General features: G+C 41.0%; 1 protein-coding gene across 7 annotated transcripts in view; it reads right to left on the bottom strand.

Annotated features, from left to right (window-relative positions):
• LOC134360220 (rho GTPase-activating protein 44-like) overlaps positions 1-21,865 on the bottom strand; it is a 297,116-nt gene that overhangs the window by 12,430 nt on the left and 262,821 nt on the right. For 3 of the 7 annotated variants that reach the window (XM_063074294.1, XM_063074293.1, XM_063074296.1), the window contains exons 16-20: positions 19,637-19,817; positions 16,052-16,069; positions 11,124-11,345; positions 4,411-4,857; positions 3,995-4,140 (exon numbers count right to left, since the gene is read on the bottom strand). In XM_063074294.1, the coding sequence (XP_062930364.1) occupies positions 3,995-4,140; positions 4,411-4,857; positions 11,124-11,345; positions 16,052-16,069; positions 19,637-19,817 (1,014 nt within the window). The remainder of the gene's footprint in view (positions 1-3,994; positions 4,141-4,410; positions 4,858-11,123; positions 11,346-16,051; positions 16,070-19,636; positions 19,818-21,865) is intronic. The other 4 variants (XM_063074295.1, XM_063074297.1, XM_063074298.1 and 1 more) reach the window with 4 other exon arrangements.

Here is a 21,865-nt window from a genome sequence, read left to right as displayed (position 1 = left end):
GCCGAATGGCCTAATCCTGCACCTATTTTCTATGTTTCTATGTTTCATACATATGTTCAAAGACATGAACACACCAACTGTATAGTCACCAAAAGACTGTAACAATGCAGTGCACCATTACACCGTCTGATACTTCAGATGTTTAAAACAAGATTAGATTTGAGCATTTCAACCTCTTCGTTGTTCTTATCTCCTGACACTGGCTATGGCCTCATCATCAGTATCATAATAACAACCAGAAACTCTCCTGTATTAAGGTCAGAGTAAGGAGCACAGGCATATGAAAGAAAAGGACTAATGACTGATCAAAATTAGTTTATGTTTGATAGTAAATTAGCACGGTTTTCCTGACGATGTTCATTCTGATAGGATTTATTGTTACCAAGTTATCAAGTTCAGAAGATGGAGGGAAGGGGGAAGGGGGGCATTTGGTGAATCAGGTCACAGTTACTTGTGCTACACATGAATTAGTTCTTCACTATTGGCTTGGAGAAAGGAGCTCTTCTGATTCACCTTCTATTCTTTTCCCCTTTCTCCTGTGGTTCAGCGTTTTATTGTAAGACACAGCTGTTCCTCCTGATGGTGAGACGGTGAACTGTGTGGCAAACCTGCATAAATCCTCACATCTGTGTGCTTTGTGCTTCAGCTGCCTAAACAGCCGACAACGCTCACCTCAGTTTCATGACTATAGCTTCAAAATTCTCAGCTAGATTTTCATGACTGAATTAGTGGAATCATAAAACAATACAGTACAGAAACAGGCCCTTCAGCCCATCTGGTCTCTGCTGAACTGCTATTCAGCCTAGTGCCATCGACCTACCCCTGGACCATAGGTCTCTAACCCCTCCCATCCGTGTACTTATCCAGATTCCTCTTAAATATTGAAATCAAACCCGCATCCACCACTTGTGCTGGCAACCTGTTCCACACTCTCATCGCCCTCTGAGTGAAGAAGTCAACCTTAAGCATTTCACTTTTCACCCTTAACCTCTACTTCCAGTCTCACCCAACCTCAGTGGAAATTGCCTGCTGTATTTACCCTACCTATACCACTCGTCATTTTGTATACCTCGATCAAATCTCCCTTTGTTTTCCAGCTCTCCAGGAAATAAGGTCCTAACCATTTCAATCTTTCCCTATAACTCTGTTCCTTCAGTCCCAGCAACATCCTTGTCAATTTTTTCCTGCACTCTCAATTTTATTGATATCTCTCCTGTAGGTAGTTAACCAGAAGTGTACACAATACTCCAAATTAGGCCTCACTAACATCTTATACAACCTCAACATTACATCTCCATTCTTTGATTTATGAAGGCCAATGTGCCAAAAGCTCTCTTTACAACCCTATCTATAGTACCTGTGACAGTACTTTGAAGGAATTATGGATCTGTGTTCCCAGATCCCTCTGTTCTAGTACACTCCTCAGTGCTCGACCATTCACCATGCATGTCCTAGCCGGGTTTGTTCTCCAAAAATACAACAGCTCACACTTGTCAGCATTATATTCCATCTGTCATTTTTCTGCCCATTTTTTCAGCTGGTCCAGAACCCACCTCAAGCTTTTCTGGCCATCTTGTTGTCCACTATGCCCCTAGTCTTGGTGTCATCCACAAATTTGCTGATCCAGTTTCCCACATTATCATCCAGATCATTGAAATACTAGTTGACAATAACATACATAACTGATCCCTGCAGCATACTACTAGTCACAAGCTTCTAGTCAGAGATGCAATCATCTACAACCAACCTGTGTGGACCAACAAGCACTGTAATCTGCATGCAGTCCATGACCTCACTACTATTTTGCCTCAGATACAGAAATATCTTCCTCATGCTGATCTTCAAGAGGACCAACTTTGTCCCTCCCTATTCTTTTGCTCTTAATATATCTGTAAACTGCTAGAGGATCGTACCTTTTTTTTTAAGCCTTCCTGATTTCCTTTTTAAGTGTTCTCTTGCATTTCTTATACTCCTCAAAACCCTTATTTGTTCCTTGCTGCCTATACCTGCTATGCACCTCCACCTTCTTCCTAACGAGGGCCTCTGTATCCCTCAAAAACCAAGGTTCCTTAAACCTGTTAGCCTTGCCTTTTATTCTGCAGGAACATACAAAGACTATATGCTCAAAATTTCACTTTTGAAAGCCTCACACTTACTAAGCACACCTTTGCCAGAAACACCTGTCCCAATCCACACTTGCCAGATCCTTTCTGAATCTCAAGCCGACCCTATCCTTCTCCATAATTATCTTGAAACTAATGGAATTATGATCATTAAATCCAAAGTGTTCCCCTACACACACTTCTGTCACCTACACTGTCTTGTTCCCTAGTAGGAGATCGAGTATCAGCAGTAATGAGAGGACACTGATCTGTACTGCTGACTCTGTTTTTCTTTCCTTCCCAGCATATTGATTACCTCCACCATCTTCTGTTGTCATTTGACTGCTTATAACCCTTGAATCAGAGTGTCACGTGACATGGTGATCACTTAATGATATTGATCATTTAAGCTCAAATCCATCCCTTAAATGGCATCTGCTTTCATGTCTGAATCTCCTGTACTAGACTCACATGTCCAGCTGTTCCCATTTCCCCTCAAATCAAAACTCCATGATGCAAACATTGCATCTTTTTAATGTGGACAATATTTGGAGCTTTGGAGGAAACGCAACAGTTAGGTTTTTCACTTCTTGCACACATACCCTTTCTTACCAACCATCCACCACTGTGCCAGATGCTAATGCTGATATTACAGTTTGGTACACAATCGTATTCAGTATCTCATGGTGTGTTTCTCTTTCTTGATATTGTTGTAACTTCCAGTGTAAAACAGCAAACTGACCTGAATCTTCACATCCAGTCTCCTAAACATCAGACTCCAGTGCCCTGAATTTTATGCCTATTGTTTGAAAATTCCCACCCAATTTACAGGCAGAACACTGGATCTTTTGCCATTTTTTAAATTTGGAACATTATAATGTGCTTATATCACATTATATGCTCTGTTGGATCTGAGTGTGTCCTACACTGCAGTGCCAAGTAACTTCCCCACTCGTGACTCTGTCTACAATGGGGGGTGGAGCTTAGGATGATGGCGCCTAATGGCGACTCCTTTGCTTGTATCTTCGGAAACAGCTCTATTTCTATCTTTGGTATCTCTTTTCTTCCTTTTTAGGGTTCCTTTTGGAGTTACACGCTGACTTTGGTTCTTTGTGGACACGGGGCCCGCTCTCAGGGCCTCACGACCGGCCGCCTTTCGATATGCCAAGGACGGGGCCTGGAAGGCAAGCGCGCCTTCAGGGTGCCCGATTTCCATGGCTCTGGAGGCGGGCGGGTTTGAGGCCCGTGCTGCTGCCTGAAGTGTCATGGGAATAAATGGAAGATCGAAAGCAGCGAGCTGGCTGCTGGCTGTGTGCCCAGAGACCCAAGTTCTTTGGGCACAGAGCTCGGAAAAAGTGACGCCACAGACTTTATAACACCGTATATCAGTGAGTTGTTTGTTACATCTCCCGTCTCGCTGTGAAACGGGGCACTTCTTTTTTCCTTATTAGGGAGAGAGAGAGACCCTGTGGTATGTCGAATTACCGGGTGAACGAGTAGTCTTTGGGGTACTGCAGATCTGTGTCTTTATTGATGATTTGCTGCACGCCTGAGTGCTCGGTGGGAGGTGCAGGTGCTTTTAGCTGGTGGGGGAAGGGCGTTTCACTTTACTGCTGCTTACGCGTGGGAGGAGGAAACTGGGTGGGGGGGGCCTTTGGGTTGTAACATCTAAGTGGCATTCATTCGTTGGAGCACCCCTCTGTTTTCGTGAATGATTGCGAAGAAAAAGAATTTCAGTATGTATATTGTAATACATTTCTCTGAGATTAAACGTGCCTATTCAAACCTATTGGATTTCATGACACACCCATAAGCCCATTATCTACTTCAAAAGCAGTCAGCGTACAACGAAGCAGATTTAATAAGCATTTAAAAAAAAGGTAAGTGTCCACCTTTGCGCAATGTATGGGGGCTCTGCTCACTTGGCAGCTGACTTGTGGCAATGCTTTGCTGCAGGCTGCTGGAAGAAGTCACATGGTCAGAAACGGGCCTGCCTTTCTGTCCAATCACAGGGGAGAGTTCTTTGCCTTTCATTGCACTGAAGAGAGAAAGAAGAGGATTACTTGTACATGGGAACCTGTTTGGTCTCAGTGTAGACATACACATATAGAATAAACGCACACATATTTCTACCAGTCTTGGTTAACTAACTTATACAACATGCACACTCAACATATACACGTGAGCCCTGCACATTATTTTCTTTATTAATTGTCTGTTACTTTCCCTCAGTACAAACCCTAACAATAGCTTTAACTACAGTTTCAAAGGTATTCTTTGCACTGAGGCATGAATTGCAAATATTTACCTAGTTAGCCTGGTTCCTTTGTCTCTGGCACAGGCGCAGCCGACCCAAGGGGGAGAGGCTGACACAGAAGGGGTGGAGGGGTTACAATGGGGGTTGTGCTTGGTTAGGAGAAGAGGGGTTTTGATGTAGACAGGTGAGACGTTAGTTTCAGATACATGCAAGTCAGTAGGGGAGCCCGGCTTAGGGAGGTGAAGGGAGCACGGCTGAGGGTTAGAGTTGATGTCAAGCTGCTGTGGGGAAGGAGGCCGAGTGAGCAAGGTTGGGCTGTACCCGGGCCATCGCTGAGGGGGCGAGGCTTGGGGTACAGCCTCAGGCCGAGCAGATGGCTGAGCCTTATGGTAGAAATGGTGGGCATGCTGGGAGCAAGGAGACGGGGTAGATCTGTCATCCTCTGGGGACGGATAAGAATAACAGGAATCCGACCAATTGGAAGGCAACTCGTCTGCGCTGTAAACATTAAGAGAGCAACAACATTTGTTGGGAGAGGTACAAAAGAAAATAGAACAGGGGGAAAAAAAAATCAACAGAGAAAAAAGTACATGGTTTAGTAACTCGGACACTGCTTGACAATATACAATAGACATTTGCATACAGCAACAAAGCAGGGCCGTTAAGGTGGGTGGGTGACTACACAACACACAGCGGACACCAAGGGCGGAGCAGTGCCATGCTGAATGTGAAACGTGTTATAAGGTTTTGCAAACTTAAGCATTAGGATTTAAAATACAGAGTGCACATGCATTCACTGCACTTGAATTCAAAGCAACAGTGATACACCAATAGTTTCTCAAGCCATTTTTTTTTCTATTTTATTGAGTGTGTATTTTTGTACTGCAGGGAGGCAAAATTTTTGATTTGAAAAAGAAATTGAACAAACGTATTCGGGGTAAGAGATTTAACAAAATAAATAAAAGTCCGGATTCATTCATGCCTGAGGGAATAGAACCTGATTGAATGTGAATCACATTCCTGGATGGCAGTGCCAAAGCTGACCAATAGAACAAATTTTCAGCTGCAGAACATTGTTCTGACATTGTCACATTTAGTGTTGCTGACCTGGGATGAATTTTACAGCAAACATTGCTGATTTATGATGTGCCCCACAACATAGCTTTCTCAGCCGTTCAGTTGTAGAAATAACACTCACTGATAGCTTCTTCGTGCAACTGGGGATGCTTGATTGATGGGGATAATTTTTACACTTGGTGAGAGTGCAAAGGAAGAAATATTATTTCAGGGCAATTTATACATCTTTCCCCAAAGCAATGAACATTGTGAGAGTTGAATAATGGCCAGGTGGTTTGATAATGCTGAATTTTAATTAAAAATGACCCATGTAGGCTCACTCCCATCAACCACGTAAACAAAAACAAATTGGAAAGGATCTGCCTTATCCTTTAACTTTTAATTTATCTAAAATATATAAAATGTATTTATTCATTTATTAAGATACAGCAAGGAATAGGCCCTTCTGGCCCTTTGAGCTGTGCAGTTCAGCAATCCCCTGATTTAAACCTAGACTAATCATGAGATAATTTACAATGACCAATTAACCTACCAACCGGTACATCTTTGGTCTGTGGGAGGAAACCAGAGCACCTGGAGGAAACCCAGATAGTGTCAAGGGGAACGTTCAAACTCCTTACAAGCTGTGGTAGGAATTGAACCTGGGTTACTGGTACTATAAAGCGTTATATTAACCACTACACTACTATTGCATGACCAGCTTTGTTTAGAAATATTAAATGCCAATACAGTGTACATCGAATACAATAGTTTAAGCAACTAAGCATACTTTTAATTTTAATTCCTGATGGTAATTCAGAGTATTTTAGCATCAACAGTAATATGATTGTGTATTAGGGCCTGAATTATGAATTATTTATTAAATGAGAACACCAGAGAGCTTGAAGACAATAAAGTTTGGCCTATGCAAACATATTCCAATCACATTATTGGGATAAATTCTGATCATTTCTTTTGAAAGCTTTTCATTATCTTAAGACAAGTTATAATCTTAGTGTCTTAACTAGCAAGTAAAACACAAATTACAATGTGTGCAATGTCTGTTGCTCAGTGATTTATACATACCCAAATAGACTGGATGGAGCTAACTACTTTACCATGGCTTTTCTGCTCAATCACAAGAGTAGTCAATTTCTATAAATATTTTTATATAGAGATATTTAAAAAGTTTATCAGATTAAAAAATGTCAAGATCTCAAAATAGTTTTCTATTGATGTAATATTGACACACTAAAGTGGAATCACAATTAAAGTGACAAATATACCCTCAGGAACCCCAAATTGCCCTACAGATAATTATAAGCTAATTTAGAAGTCATTTCTTAAGATATCAATAAAGTTATTGTACTATTATAGGAAAATAACAAAAGCATTTGAAGAATAGTTCCACTCTATAATAAACATTCTGCTCCCTTCTGATTATATTATGTTTCACAGTTTAGTTAAACATAGTTACTAGATGAAGCGATTGTGGGAACAACAATACCATTATATTTGTTATTGATATGCACCATTTGTTCAGTCTCACAACTACAGCTTAAAATTTGAAGCCGATTACAGTACTTCAATAGAAAAAAAAAATTAGATAAAAGATGCAGGGTGAGTTAAGCTTGTTCAGTATTTCTTGTCCTTGACCGAAAACAATCCTGAAAAATCCATGATCATTTCAGAAAATGTTTCTGGTTGTTGGTGTGCTTCTTTCCAATTCTGAATGAAATAAAGACATTTAGTATCACCTTCATCAACACTTTGAGGAGGATTTTACTAGTAAATACAATTAATTGGACCATTAGTTAATAGGGGTTATTTGGGACAAATCTTAAAGATAAAAACTGATCAAGAAAATAGCTGGGAGTCCCTCCATTTATTTGGGGACTTAACCAGGACAGGAGACTGTTGCTGGACAGTTTTTAATCAGCGTCAGATGCGTGTACGTGTATGGTCATTAGACATTACACTGTACTTAGAGCAAGAAGTCTTTAAATAGCATCAGCCGTCTGTGCTAGTGTTAAAAAAGCCGTGATTTTTGTCACCAATAGTTGGCGAGAAATAAGCAGTAGGAAAATTCTGAAATGTTTTGTTCTCTGCAGTTTCAAGCCAGAAAGGCCAGAAGTGAAAATAAAACAATTTCACTACTTCAACAAGTTAGGGACTATGAAGAATTTTAAGGTATCGACAATCATCTTGAATTTTACAATGCATAAAGCTTTGGAGGATGCTATCAGCTATAGCATTATATGAAGGTTATCTTCACTAGGTGTCTGCACTGACTTTCTTCATCTACGGTCAATCAAAAGAACATGGCAGCATACATGGAATGAACTATTAGGAACACAGTTTTATAGTATTATAGTAGTATTGGTAGTGTTTGAATTTGTTTTGTATTTCATTTAAGTACATAATTTGTTATTCAGTTAAATAGTAGTTTGCCTTTTTTTTTTACTTTTTTAACTACATTCATGAAACTTTAAATAATTCAGGAAGCCACATAATGGGGCCAAATGTACTGGTCTCAATGTGTCCCAATTAACTGGAATCCATCGTACAAATGTGTTACTTGATTTAGCAGCCTGAAGACAAAAGCAGTAAATACTGGTTTCTGAATTGAGCTATTATACCCCTGGTGTTCAATCTTTAATGTAAAATCTAAATTAACGTCTGCAGTTTTTTTTCTCTTCCAGCTGCATAATCCATGCATTTACGCTTACAGACCGCCCTCTAGTGGCAATTTAATGACATTGCAACGAAAAGCCCGGAGTGTTAGGTAAAAAAAACACAAGGGATTCTGCAGATCTGGAAATACATAGCAACACACGTAAATTGTTGGAGGAACTCAGCAGGTTATGCAGCATCTATGGAAATGAATAAACAGTCGATGTTTCGGGTCAAGGCCCTTCTTCGGGATTGGAAAGAAGGACGGAAAATGCCCGAATAAAAAGGTGCTGGGGTGGGGGGAGGAGGACTAGCTAGAAGGTGAAGCTGGGTAGACTGGAGATGAAGAACCTGATCGGAGAGGAGAGTGAACCATGTGAGAAGAGCAAGAAGGAGTGGCACCGGGGGAGGTAATAGGTAGGTGAGGAGGAGAGCTAAGAAGGCAGAGTGGGGAATAGAAGAGGGAGGGGGGAGGGAGAAATTGATGCCCATGCCATCAGGTTGGAGGCTACCTAGACAAAGTATGAGGTGTTGCTCCTCCACCTTGAGAGGGGCCTCATCATGACAAAACAGGAGGTCATAGCTCATCACGGCAGACGAGGAGGCCATGGCTCATTAATTCCCATCCCCATTCTGATACCTCGGTCCATCGCCTCCTCTTTTTCCTCAATGAATGATGGCCCCTATCAGGATTGAGGAGCAACTCCTCATATTCTGTTTAGGTGGCCTCAAACCTGATGACATGAACATTGATTTCTCCTTCCAGTAATTCATTTTCCTTCCCTTTCTCTCTTCTTCTGTTCCCCACTCAGGCCTCTCATCTCTTCTCCTCACCTGCCTATCACCTCCCCTTGGTTCCCTCCTTTTTCCCTTTCTCCCATGGTTCACTCTCCTCTCCTATCAGATTCCTTCCTCTCCAGTCTCCCTGGCTTCATTTATCACCTTCCAGCTTGTCTTCCTTCCCCTCCCCCATCTTTTTTACTCAGGCATCTTCCCCCTTCCTTTCCAGTTCTGAAGAAGGGTCTTGGCTAGAAATATTGACTGTTCATTCATTTCCACAGACGCGGCCTGGCATGAGTTCCTCCAGCATTTTATGGGTGTTACATAATATTGTATTATCTTTGTGACTCAGTTAAAGATTAGTCGACTCTCTTTTCCAAGGGTATAATGGATTAAATAGTGACTGCTCATTATTTGATGCTGAAGCTGAACGTCAGCACACTTTTCTCCTGAAGATGTAACTGTTAGGGCACAGTAACATTATAAATGTGAGGAAGCTATTGGTATAGCATGTCCTTCTTCCTTCCTGGTTACTTTGTTGTTGCTTTGAATCTTGCCTTATTTATATTTTAACTCCAAGCAGAAGTGCCTTGCTTGCACTTTTTAGCCTAACTACAGCAGGTTTTTGGAGAATTGAATAATTTCACTGCCCTCCATGTGGAGATATACTTCCTGATATAACCCTTGAGTAGTCAGACTGTGAGGTTATGCCCCTTTCCCGGACCTTCCAAGCAAGTAAGTAATTTTTTGCCTCACCTTTCAATTCCTATAATTATCTAAAAAGTTGATTAGATCACTTCATCTTTCCTCACTGAAGAAAACAATTCGCTGCAGGAAGACTAACTTTATGTCTCCACTTTCACCCTCCAAGAGATTCTGGTGCAACTACTTTGTACTATCTGCAAAGTTAACTTCCCGATGCCATTTGAATGGAACTAAGTAGGTGCAGTCTATATGAAGCTTGACACAACTGCTTCACAAAGTCACCCCATTTATTTTGGCATCCTTGAGATGAAAGCAAACATTCCAAAGATTTTTATTAGGAGAAAAAATAGAGGGAAGATAAGACAGTAGCTGAGATTTGGAACGTTATCTTAAAGGGTAGTGGAACAAGAAAGCTTTATAAAGTTCCTTGACACTATGAGCTGTGTACCAAATGCCAGAAATTGGGGTTAGGTTGATTAGTTCTTGTTTTCGTCAACAAATACTCAATATGCTGTATGACTTTGAATGACCTCACCAATGTTCGATGATTCTATCCCATGATCCTATTCCATTACTCTTGTACCTATTCATTGCATTTCCTGCTTCTGTAAATCTCTCTGTTCCTCCATAATACTCCAGAACTCAGCCAGCTCATCACGGGCACAACCCTCCCCACCATCGCGGATAACCTCAATAAGGCGGCATCCCTCACTGAGGACATGAGGATGCTCTACGGTGTACCCTCTTCCTGTTACTACCGTTGAGGAGAAGGTACAGATGCCTCAAAGACTCCGAAATACCTTCTTCCCCCTCGTCATCAGATTTCTGAACGGTCCATGAACACAAACTTGTTATTTCAATTTTCTGCACGATTTATTTATTAGTGTGATTTGTAGTTTTTTTTTGTATTTTACTGCATTGCAGCTGCAAAAAACAAACTTGACATCAAATATGTCAGTGATAATAAGTCTGATTCTGAATTCCTAGTGTCTTACTATTCGGAAGTTGCTCTTCCCTTTCGTTGTTTCATAGTGAAGATCCCAAAATGGAACTCCACCTGCCACAGTTTCCATGTCTACTCACTAAATTTCAGTTTTTTTTCACAAAATTTTTGTTTCTCTTCATGCTCCTTATTGTGTAATGTTCAACTGGGTGAACTGTTCATTCCGTCAGCCAATATCGTGTCTCTCTTCTGGTCATCTTGCGTTCCAGGAGGCACTACAGTTAATCGACAAATACCCTCAAAAGCAGTCACTATTTATACAATGCCATCGTTTTACTTTCTGGCCAAACAAATGCTACTGTATATTTTCCTTCACAATGCAGAAAATGAGATTGGGTAAGTTTTATGGCCACAATATAATCGGTAACCAGTGTCATTATACTGATGAGAAATGTGCACGCTTTCCTCATTCAGCTCACTGCATGTGCCAGAAGCTCAGGTAACAGTCAAGCAGAATGGTGGGGGGGGGGTGTGTGTGGTTGGCGGGAGGGGTAGAAAGCTCTGAAAGCTTGCTGACACAGACACAGCAGCTGGTACACACTCTTACCTTGCTGTTTCGGCCCCTGATACTGGGCCGCTAGGTGGAGGAGTGGGGGAGGGAGAAGTGGAACGTTCTACAGACTGCTCGGGGATTGGCGACTGACACGAAGCAGCGAGTTCGGCGGGCGGAGGAGGGGGTTGTGTGCCAGGCGGGGTGGAGGATGTTTTTCGGACAATGGAGGAGCCTCTGCGGGCCACCCAGGAAGTGTCCATCACCCTCACACCCATGCTACAGGAACACAGAGACACCATCAACGCTTTAGAGAAAAGAATGCTAGGCTTAATAAAGAAGATGCTATAGGAAAACAAAGAGAATACTTCAAAATACATTTAACTTAACTTATATTCCTAAAGTACATCACGATAATTTAATGTGTGCACCACAAATTTAATTGGATTGACAAAGTTTGTAGAAAATATTCCATCCAACTATTGCTTAAAGTCAGAGCATCAGATTTTCAAGGCTCAGCTTGGCTATTGAACATGTTCTGGGAAATTACATGTATGTAATATAATGGTAACTGCCAAATTAGTTGAATGCAGTATAATTGTTTTAAGTCCTATATGCACAGGGATAATGCACACATTACTAAGATTTGCTGGGGCTTTAAAAGTAAAATCCGGTCAAACAACAAACCAAGTTCTTACAATGAAGCAATTGACATTTCGAAACACATGATTATAGAATTTCTAGGCTAACTATATAAAAGATACATAAATAATTCTAAGAATATTCTCCACACTGTTGTTCAGAGAAAAATAAACAATGGTAATATAAGGTATGAACTGTGAGTTAACAACCCTCTGCTGATGAAACTTGAGTGTATGATTCTTTTTGGTTACAATATGCAAGCGCTCTGCACTTTTCAAATCACTTACACCCTGTACATTGAGGTGGGTACTCATATTTCATTGAAGCTATTTATATATTTCAAATGTACCTCCTGAAGTCAAGTAAAACTTACATACATTCTGACTAACATGTTGATAAAGTGTTTGTCTTCATTGAGGATTTTTCTATGTTCTTAAGTATGTTCCCCCACCAGCCTATATTACTGTAAGATAATCATTTGCAGTCTCCCTGCCACCATCCAAAATTGGAAACATATCGCATTTCTTTCACTGCTGATGAATCTATATCATGCAGCTGCCAAGTAACAGCACTAGTCTGTACCAGAAGGAACGCAGTATTCAGCAGGGCAGCTGATTGCCACCCTTCTCCTTGACCCTTAGGGACAGATAATGAATGTTGGCCTGCCCAGTACTCCCCAGATCCCAAAACTGGATTTCAGAAAGATACATTACCCTTGCAGCATAGAAAACAATTGCATGTTGAACTAACTGGCTTAATTTGTCTATAAAAAAGGATTGTTTTTGGTCTAACATTGGGAGTGAGATATGCTACAGATACCCATTCGCTCATCTGCACACACACGCTTTTCCGCACACTGATAAGCATGCCCATGGACAAACAAGCATTCACACATGCCTATCCATTTACACACACCCACCCGTAATATTCACGCCAATCTACACAGGCCACACACTATGACCCCTGACACCAAACTGTTTGTGGTGCTGAAGACTTAGATCAGAACAAGTTTACTTTCCATTTGATCCCACATGCAGGACAGTGTTCACCTGACAGTGTAGCCAACTCAGATATGACTATCCCACACAAAAGAAAACCTGTCCAATTAATTACTGCCTGTTAGTCATTTCTGCATCATCAACCAAGGTGTTGTCAAAAGTGCTACCAAGTGCCACTCACCCAAGAATTTGCTTACTAATGGTCAATTTATTTAGTCAGTCATTGAAGATTTTATCGGACCCTTAGAATAAACAATAATAAGAGAGCTGTATTCCCAAAGAGAGTTGAGACATATCCTGACGAAGGGGTCTCGGCCCGAAACATCGACTGTACCTCTTCCCAGAGATGCTGCCTGGCCTGCTGCGTTCACCAGCAACTTTGATGTGTGTTGCTTGAGACATATCAAGGAAGCACTTGACTAAAAGTGACTTCAAAAAGTGCCAGCATAAAATTGAATCATCCACATTTCTAAGTCATGAAGTTGAACAACATGAAAACAGGTCGTTTAGTTAAGTTCTCCATGACAACCAAGTTGCCTACATCCTTTCTATAGCCACGTGATTAGGAGAACACACAATGCTCCTATTATGTCTCTCCTGATTTAAGAAGGTAAGCATGTCATATGCCTGTTTCAGCATCCTGTCTACTGGTGTTGCCATTTTCAAGAAACTATGTACTTGACCCCTAGGTCTCTCTGTTAAATAGGCTCTCAGGACCCTGCCATTTAATGTACAACTTTTGCCCTGGTTTAACCTGCTAAAATGCAACACCTTGCACGTGCCCCAACTAACTTCCATCTGCTCTTCACTGGCTGACTTCCCCTGTTGGGCTAGAACCTATGCAGTATATCACTAATTTTGGTGTCGTCTGCAAACTTATTAACCTGAAATCATACTTCACACTTAGAAAAACGACCATGGTTGTCGGAGGGCAATCACATCAGCCCCATGAACACTGTTTCAGCAACGCCTGCAGCCAAACAGTCTCAGTTGCATCATCAAAGGTCTTCCCTCCACCAAGTCAGAAATGTTGCCGTTTGTTGAAGTAAGCACAATGTTCAGCCCACTCGCAACTTATCAGATAATGAAACATAGAAACATAGAAAATAGGTGCAGGAGTAGGCCATTCGGCCCTTCGAGCCTGCACCGCCATTTATTATGATCATGGCTGATCATCCAACTCAGAACCCCGCCCCAGCCTTCCCTCCATACCCCCTGACCCCCGTAGCCACAAGGGCCATATCTAACTCCCTCTTAAATATAGCCAATGAACTGGCCTCAGCAGTTTCCTGTGGCAGAGAATTCCACAGATTCACCACTCTCTGTGTGAAGAAGTTTTTCCTAATCTCGGTCCTAAAAGGCTTCCCCTCTATCCTCAAACTGTGACCCCTCGTTCTGGACTTCCCCAACATCGGGAACAATCTTCCTGCATCTAGCCTGTCCAATCCCTTTAGGATCTTATACGTTTCAATCAGATCCCCCCTCAATCTTCTAAATTCCAACGAGTACAAGCCCAATTCATCCAGTCTTTCTTCATATGAAAGTCCTGCCATCCCAGGAATCAATCTGGTGAACCTTCTTTGTACTCCCTCTATGGCAAAGATGTCTTTCCTCAGATTAGGGGACCAAAACTGCACACAATACTCCAGGTGTGGTCTCACCAAGGCCTTGTACAACTGCAGTAGTACCTCCCTGCTCCTGTACTCGAATCCTCTCGCTATAAATGCCAGCATACCATTCGCCTTTTTCACCGCCTGCTGTACCTGCATGCCCACTTTCAATGACTGGTGTATAATGACACCCAGGTCTCATTGCACCTCCCCTTTTCCTAATCGGCCACCATTCAGATAATAATCTGTTTTCCTATTTTTGCCACCAAGGTGGATAACTTCACACTTATCCACATTAAATTGCATCTGCCATGAATTTGCCCACTCACCCAACCTATCCAAGTCACCCTGCATCCTCTTAGCATCCTCCTCACAGCTAACACTGCCACCCCATTCTCTTGTGCACCATGATCCAGATAACCTTCCAGCTGGAACAGGCTGGTAAATAATTTGCACTTACAATTACCAAGTAATGATCAACTCCAGAAGTAGAATTAAACATCTACTATTTACATTCAATAACACTGCTACTGCTCAATCCATTAGCAATAACACCCTGGAGTCAGATGGACAGAGTCTAATTGAACCAGGTCCATAAATACTGCAGGTACAAGCAGGAAGAGGTAAGAGGCTGGGTACTTCACAAGGAATACAAGGAATGATTTATCTCCTGGCTACCCAAAGCCATTGAAGGCATAAGTCAGAAGTGTGATGAATCAGACTCTGAAAGGAGTTAGGAAGCTCGGCACCAGCTGGGAAAATACCCAATTTACCAGTCTGAATGAAATGCCACCCACGGGCTCATGACTTTCACTGTCCTTATGATCAAGGGCATCAATTCACAGAAACACCATTCCCTGCAAATCCCCTCAGTCAAACGCCACACTGACTCGGAGATTTATCACCACTCCATCATCTGCACATCAAAATCTTGGATCTTCCAAATAAGAACACTGTCTTGGTTTCCTTATCTTAAAGACCTCAACCACTGAAGAAGGTGAATTGCTACCCTCAGTGCTGCTGATGCATTGTACTGCACATTACATCATTTTTTTCTTTTTGGCCTCAGTCACTCTCAAGCTACAAAGTGGGTGATAACCTGCATTTGGACTCTTGTAAAATGAGTTTTTTTTTGTTTTGATAGCTTCATATGCAGCAACGGAGGCCTGAGCATGTTCACCTGCCAATAATGAGCCCAACTGGGAAACAGGGAACATAAAGATGATAGGTGGGTGGTCAGTTAGCTCTGTAGGATTTTGTACAGAATGGTTACACCAGGTACATAGCTTGGATCCCTATTTCAGTATTTTCTTAGTGTAACCTTAAACAAAACGCCATTTATATCCATATCCAAAAAATGGTTGCTCCAAGAAAACATCACATCACTGCCTTCTAGTGAGTGGCGGTCAATTCTGTGAAATCCTTTGATTTCTTTTTGTCTTTCTGCGTTAAAGCAAGTGCACTGAAACCTTGTTCCAGTACTTTAGAATATTTGTATCTAATTCCTTACTTCTCAAAATGATTTCAATTCATAAAATACACATATATGTAAAGTTAGGAACAGGTATAAAGATAGCCCAGTAATCAAATACAAGCAATCTTATTTGAGAATTGGCAAATTAACGTCTTCTACTTGTAAGCTGTTATCCTCCATATCTTGGAATATTTCACCCCAACCCGTTCATGCTCATCTTAATATCTAAAGGCAGTTATGCAGATGTTATTGATACAGTACCTTTGTATTTTCCTAAGGCTGCATTAGCAGAAACAAAACAGTACTATTTAGAACATAACATAAAGGGTTAAATGAATCAAAGAGTAGTTATTGTGAAGGTTGCAGAATCCTGTTAAGTAAAACAGTGCGTTTGACAAGAAGTAATAATTTAGCAGGAACATTTAAGAGTTCACACTGTAGTGCCTGTAACATTTTAACCAGTTAATGGCCCTTTTGTTATTGGTTCCTGACACCAGGAAAACTGATCGGTTAAACTCTATGTTAGCATTTCAGGTGGAAGTTCACAAGCACAGAAGTGTTATGCTGGAGTAGGCAGAAGTTCAGATTGAAGATACCATGGGCTGGCAATTATTGGTCTAATGTGACTAGGTGATGACTATTCAGAATGGAGTGGAGTTGTCAACAGAATCATTAGATGCTAAAACTAAATATCAATATTACCTCTGGGTCCTCAGGAAAACTCACTGAATTACTTTAGAAATGCGTTAAACGTTGCTATGTCATGTGGTGTGTTTGTACCCACAATTCTATGACTGGAATGAATCCACTGCTGCTCCTGGTTGAAGAGGTAGCATTGCCTGAATATTGGGAGAATTTTGAGCTCTTCCAGTGGTACTATGAATTCAAGCGGATAGGGCATCCCATTTAATAGCTGATATCTCCAAAAATGCAATCTCTCTCAGATCTGCACTGAACAGTCAGCCTGGATTATTCACTAAATACTAGCATTTAGGAGCCGAGAACGGACAATTAAAAGCCGCAATCTTGCTGCAAGAGGTTTGTTCGGCTAAAATTTTCACTGCCTTAGTGTTTTTATGGGAACTAAAAGATTTGTAGACAAAAAAGAATCCAGAAAGATATAATGGTGAAAAATTGTAAACTGGAGTGAACATAAATTTTGTAAGCCTTACAGTATCCTCCAATGGAGACATGTAAATAAGCAAGAATGACAAACTCTGTGGTAGGTTAAAGTGTTACAAGGCAAAGTGTGGACCATAAAGCATAAATTCTGGTATACTTTTAACTGGAATGAAAAGATTTACAAAATACTGCAAGTATTTTTATGCTGTTAATTTTAATGTGCTGTATTTTGGTGTAAATTCAAAAAAAAAATTGCTTACCGCAGCAGCCATGTTGGACAAGATGCAGAACGTGATCTCATGTAATTTGGGCTGTTAAAATGGTAAAATGTGTAGTCTGGGCAAGAGTACTCAACTGACATGAACTTACAGCTAAAAGTATTCAGTTAACAGGAACGAAAACAAGTTGAAAATGAAGGACAGCAAGAATGAGGAGGCAACACAAGCGCAGCATTTCATTGGGGTCAAAAGAGAAAAGAAAGAAAAAAGTAAAAAAGAAAACGGAATAGAAGCTGGAATGAAAAGCCTGGGCAAGGCACACAAAACTACTCACATTAATACACAGCAGGCATGTGCAGTGTGAGTTACATAATACCAAAACAGTACAGCTATACTTACAAATTTGTTACATTACAAGGTAAGAAAGTAAGCACATAGTACAAGTGCTTCATTCTCTGTTTAATAATTTTCCTCAACCTTTCTCTGCAGAAAGCACTGTTCTCTTGGGAATTATGATTCCATTGGAACTGGACATTCATGATTACCTGACCCAAGAGCCAATTTCTTATAGAAGGCCCTTAGCAGGCTATTCGAATAAGACAGCCATCACAACCAAGTCCAATCAAATCCATACCAAACACACGTACTTCCAGTCGAGGTCTGTGCAATTTGATTAAGGGTGGGAATGCTGGCCATTTCCCCTGTCTCGCACTCTGGGGTTCTGGGATCAGTTGTAGTGCTCCCCTCAAGAACCTGGTACCCTTCTGGCTCTGTGAGTCACTTGTTAAATCCATAGAACCATCAGGTGTCCATTCTTAATGATTGTCATGGACACAGATTACAGGCAAAGACATTGCTGCAGTCTACCACCAGCAATAAAACACCATTCATAGTTATTAATTTACACTAATCAATAATGAGCTGATCTCGAGTGAACCAAAATAGACAGAAGTAACACAGGTGTACAAGATGATGAGAGGCATTGATCATGTGGATAGTCAGAGGCTTTTCCCCCAGGTTGAAATGGCTAACATGAGAGGACACAGTTTTAAGGTGCTTGGAAGTAGGTACAGAGGAGATGTCAGGGGTAAGTTTTTTTATGCAGAGAGTGGTGAGTGCATGGAATGGACTGCCAGCGACAGTGGTGGAGTCGGATACAATAGGGTCTTTTAAGAGACTCCTGGATAAGTACATGGAGCTTAGAAAAACAGAGGGCTACGGGTAACCCTAGGTAATTTCTAAAGTTAGTACATGTTCAGCACAGCATTGTGGGCCGAAGGGCCTGTATTGTGCTGTAGGTTTTCTATGTTTCTATATTCCTATGTAGAAAGGGACATTTAAGTTTTACTTTGAAATACTGGGCAATTTACATGTTCTGCTACTCACCCATTATGTTTGCCACTCTGAACATGCTGGAGGAACTCAGCAGGCCAGGCAGCATATCTGGAGGGAAATGGCAGGTGATGCTCCAGGTCAAGACATTTAGTATCAGCTTGTTCAGTTCCATTTGCTGCCAGATTTTCTCACTCTCATACTAAACATTTACCTTTCGTATAATGCACATTTAAAAAATTTTAGAATGGTAATTAATACAACATTTTCCAGCGTATGCAGTATCTCACTTTTCCATTAATATTACTAAGTCCTATAAATATACAAAAACGTATACATGACATCCGGTGGAATGTTACATCCTTACAAATGCTCTAAACTACAGCTAACATATCAAAGAAAGCCATGGACTAATGAATAACAATGAGGGATTTACAAACAGAGAATCCTAAAGTGTAGTCTTTATTCATTGTAGGTATACAGCATCCAACATTGCCAGTGGGGATTGGAGGTTAGTTCTATATAACCAAGCAGGGGAGGAACTTGTCGGTGGTGGAACATTTACTCGTTGACTCGTAGACTCATGATTGACAAAGAGAGGAACAGAAACCCCCCTCACAACAAAAAGGGTTAAAGAAATTTTACTTGTACGGTCTCCAAGTATCTTGTAGTCACAATATTCATGTAGATATTTCAGATCTTCATTTTACACACACACACACACACACACACACACACACACACACTTCGATGGCCATTTATGGCTTTGGAAATGCCTGGTACAGGAAAACTGTTGCTCCAGTAACAACATTATGAAACTGATACTTTTAGCACAGGTTGCCATGACATACTGTATCAAGCACCATTCAAGCAGGAAACTGAAAGATATCATGCACATATCAAAAAGGATGTTGCCAAGTGCTATGCTGAAACCAAAAATAAAACAGTCTTATTTGCATCACTTTGATCCACTTTCCATACATGAGATACTTAAAGCTTACTAAACCTGAAATATAAGAGTATAGAAAATTACTCAATTTTTTTAAATGTACATATTCTTATTGTTCCCATGTATATCGTTTCACTCCAGCTCGTAAGCAATTTTGCTTTATGTGCAAAAATGCTACTTTTTAGATAGGAAAAAAGAGAAAATAGGGCAATAGCCCATACATACCCATCTTTTTTATAAAATTCCAGCATCATGTTGTCAGTAGCAACGCTGAGAGGTCGCCTTGCTTGATCGTGTTGCTTGCGGTCCGAGTGATCAATGTCTGGCGAAGGCATGGAGTTGTAGTTTGCATTATGATTGGTGTGTAATGGGCTCCCATAGCTTCCAGTGACATTAAACTCAATATCTGTTTTTGAAAGAAATATTGTACATTGTATGTAACCACCAGGCTCAAATGTACCCAAATTTATTCCTTCACTCATTCTTTTGTTATTGCTCAATTTTAATATCTCTGACTTTACTGATGTCATCAGTCTATTAAAATTCTTCTTCTTCTTCTTTGGCTGTCCATCGATTTTCGATGTTGACTGAGGCCTGAGCAAGGTTATATGGAAGACCGGCAGTTGCCCATGCTGCAAGTCTCCCCTCTCCAGGCCACCGATGTTGTCCAAGGGAAAGGCACTAGGACCCATACAGCTTGGCACTGGTGTCATCGCAGAGCACTGTGTGGTTAAGTGCCTTGCTCAAGGACACAACACGCTGCCTCAGCTGAGGCTCGAACTAGCGACCTTCAGATCACTAGACGAACGCATTAACCACTTGGCTCCTATTATAAAATTAGGGCTCCTGTTAAACTACAGGATTCAGTGCTTCCTCTATTTCAAAATCTCGTACTGTTAGGAAAGCAAAATGCAGATACTGTACTGAAAATCAAAAGTAAAGACAGCAAATGCTGGAGATAGTCAATGCCTATGGAGAGGAACTCAGTGACAAATTTTCAGCTGGCAATTCTTCATAACTAGCAAAAATTAGAAAACAAAAAGGCTTCAGTTGCAGAGAAGGGTGATGAATGGAAAAATCAGAAAGAATGTTCATCATAGGATGAATGGTAGGAAAGACTGACTGACACAGGTGGTGGTGGTGCAAGTTGGGAGGGCGATATAGGATTATTAATTGCAGTTGATCAAACCAGAGAAGACAGAAATAGAAAGAGATAAATGAAGGAGAAGATACAGGAGAAATAATATAATGCTAGAAATCTGAAAAAAAAATGTAGGTTTTACCTGCATGTTTTCTTTTTATTTCAGATTTTCAGGGATTTGCAGAGGGAAGAGTTCTTTCTGAACACTGAATGGGGTGCGAATGATGTGTTGGTGGTGGCATCGTACTGAAAGTCGTGAAGATTTTGAGGATGATCCATTGAATGTGGAGACTTGTGAGTGGAAAGTCAGGGCAAGGACAACCCTATCTTGGCTTTGAGTGGACAGAGAGGGGATGAGAACAGAACTGTGGAAAATGGAACAGACATAGTGAGAACCCTGCCAGCTATTGTGGCATAAAGAGTTAAAGAATATTGTAAGTACTGATCTGGAAGGTGTATGCCCAGTGAGAGGTTGAGTAGTCAAGACAGCTGCTGAAATCTGCAAGCTTGTAATAGATAATAACTGCGAACCTATTCCTTAAAATGGCTCCCTGATACTTGAACTACACTAGTCTGATACTAATTTGATATGTTTGAGTAACCTCATGGGCTTTTGAATTGATCTACCAGCCAAAAAGTCAAAACTGGATAGAAATATTATTGAAATAACTAGATTTCTTTTGCCCTTATGCTTTATGGTCACTGTTAACTTATTATTTCCAGATACATTTCAAAAAATGGTTGATAAGACAAGATCCCAGAAGTAGGCATGGCAAAATACTTCTGCAGAAAATTTGCCGAGAACAATTCGTCTATGTCATTTGACGTGGCACATAACGAACAACCAATAACACCAGGTATGTACGAAAACACGAGGAAATCTGCAGATGCTGGAAATTCAAGCAACACACATCAAAGTTGCTGGTGAACGCAGCAGGCCAGGCAGCATCTATTGGAAGAGGTACAGTCGACGTTTCGGGCCGAGACCCTTCGTCAGGACTAGCAGGTATGTTATGGTAGAGTTAAAAAAAACAGAGAAGTCGGATCAAACCTGTACCAGATTCTGGTCTCAGCTGGAAGCTCTGGTCCAGTTCTTTTCACCACTATTTAGGAAGGATGTGAAGGTCTCAGAGAAGATCCAGAAAGGAATATTTTCATGGATGAGGTTAGACTGGATAAGTTGGGGGTGTTCCTGGAGCAATGAAGGTTCAGAGATGGAGAAGATGTCATGGAAGTTCGAAAGATGGTGACGAGTTTAAATGGGAGAACAAACGGGAAAGTGTTCCCATGAGCAAAAGGCTCAAGATACAGAG

This window comes from Mobula hypostoma, chromosome 22 (assembly GCF_963921235.1).
Source record: "Mobula hypostoma chromosome 22, sMobHyp1.1, whole genome shotgun sequence".
NCBI classification, from domain to species: Eukaryota; Metazoa; Chordata; class Chondrichthyes; order Myliobatiformes; family Myliobatidae; genus Mobula; species Mobula hypostoma.
This window is presented reverse-complemented; position numbering and strand designations above follow the sequence as displayed.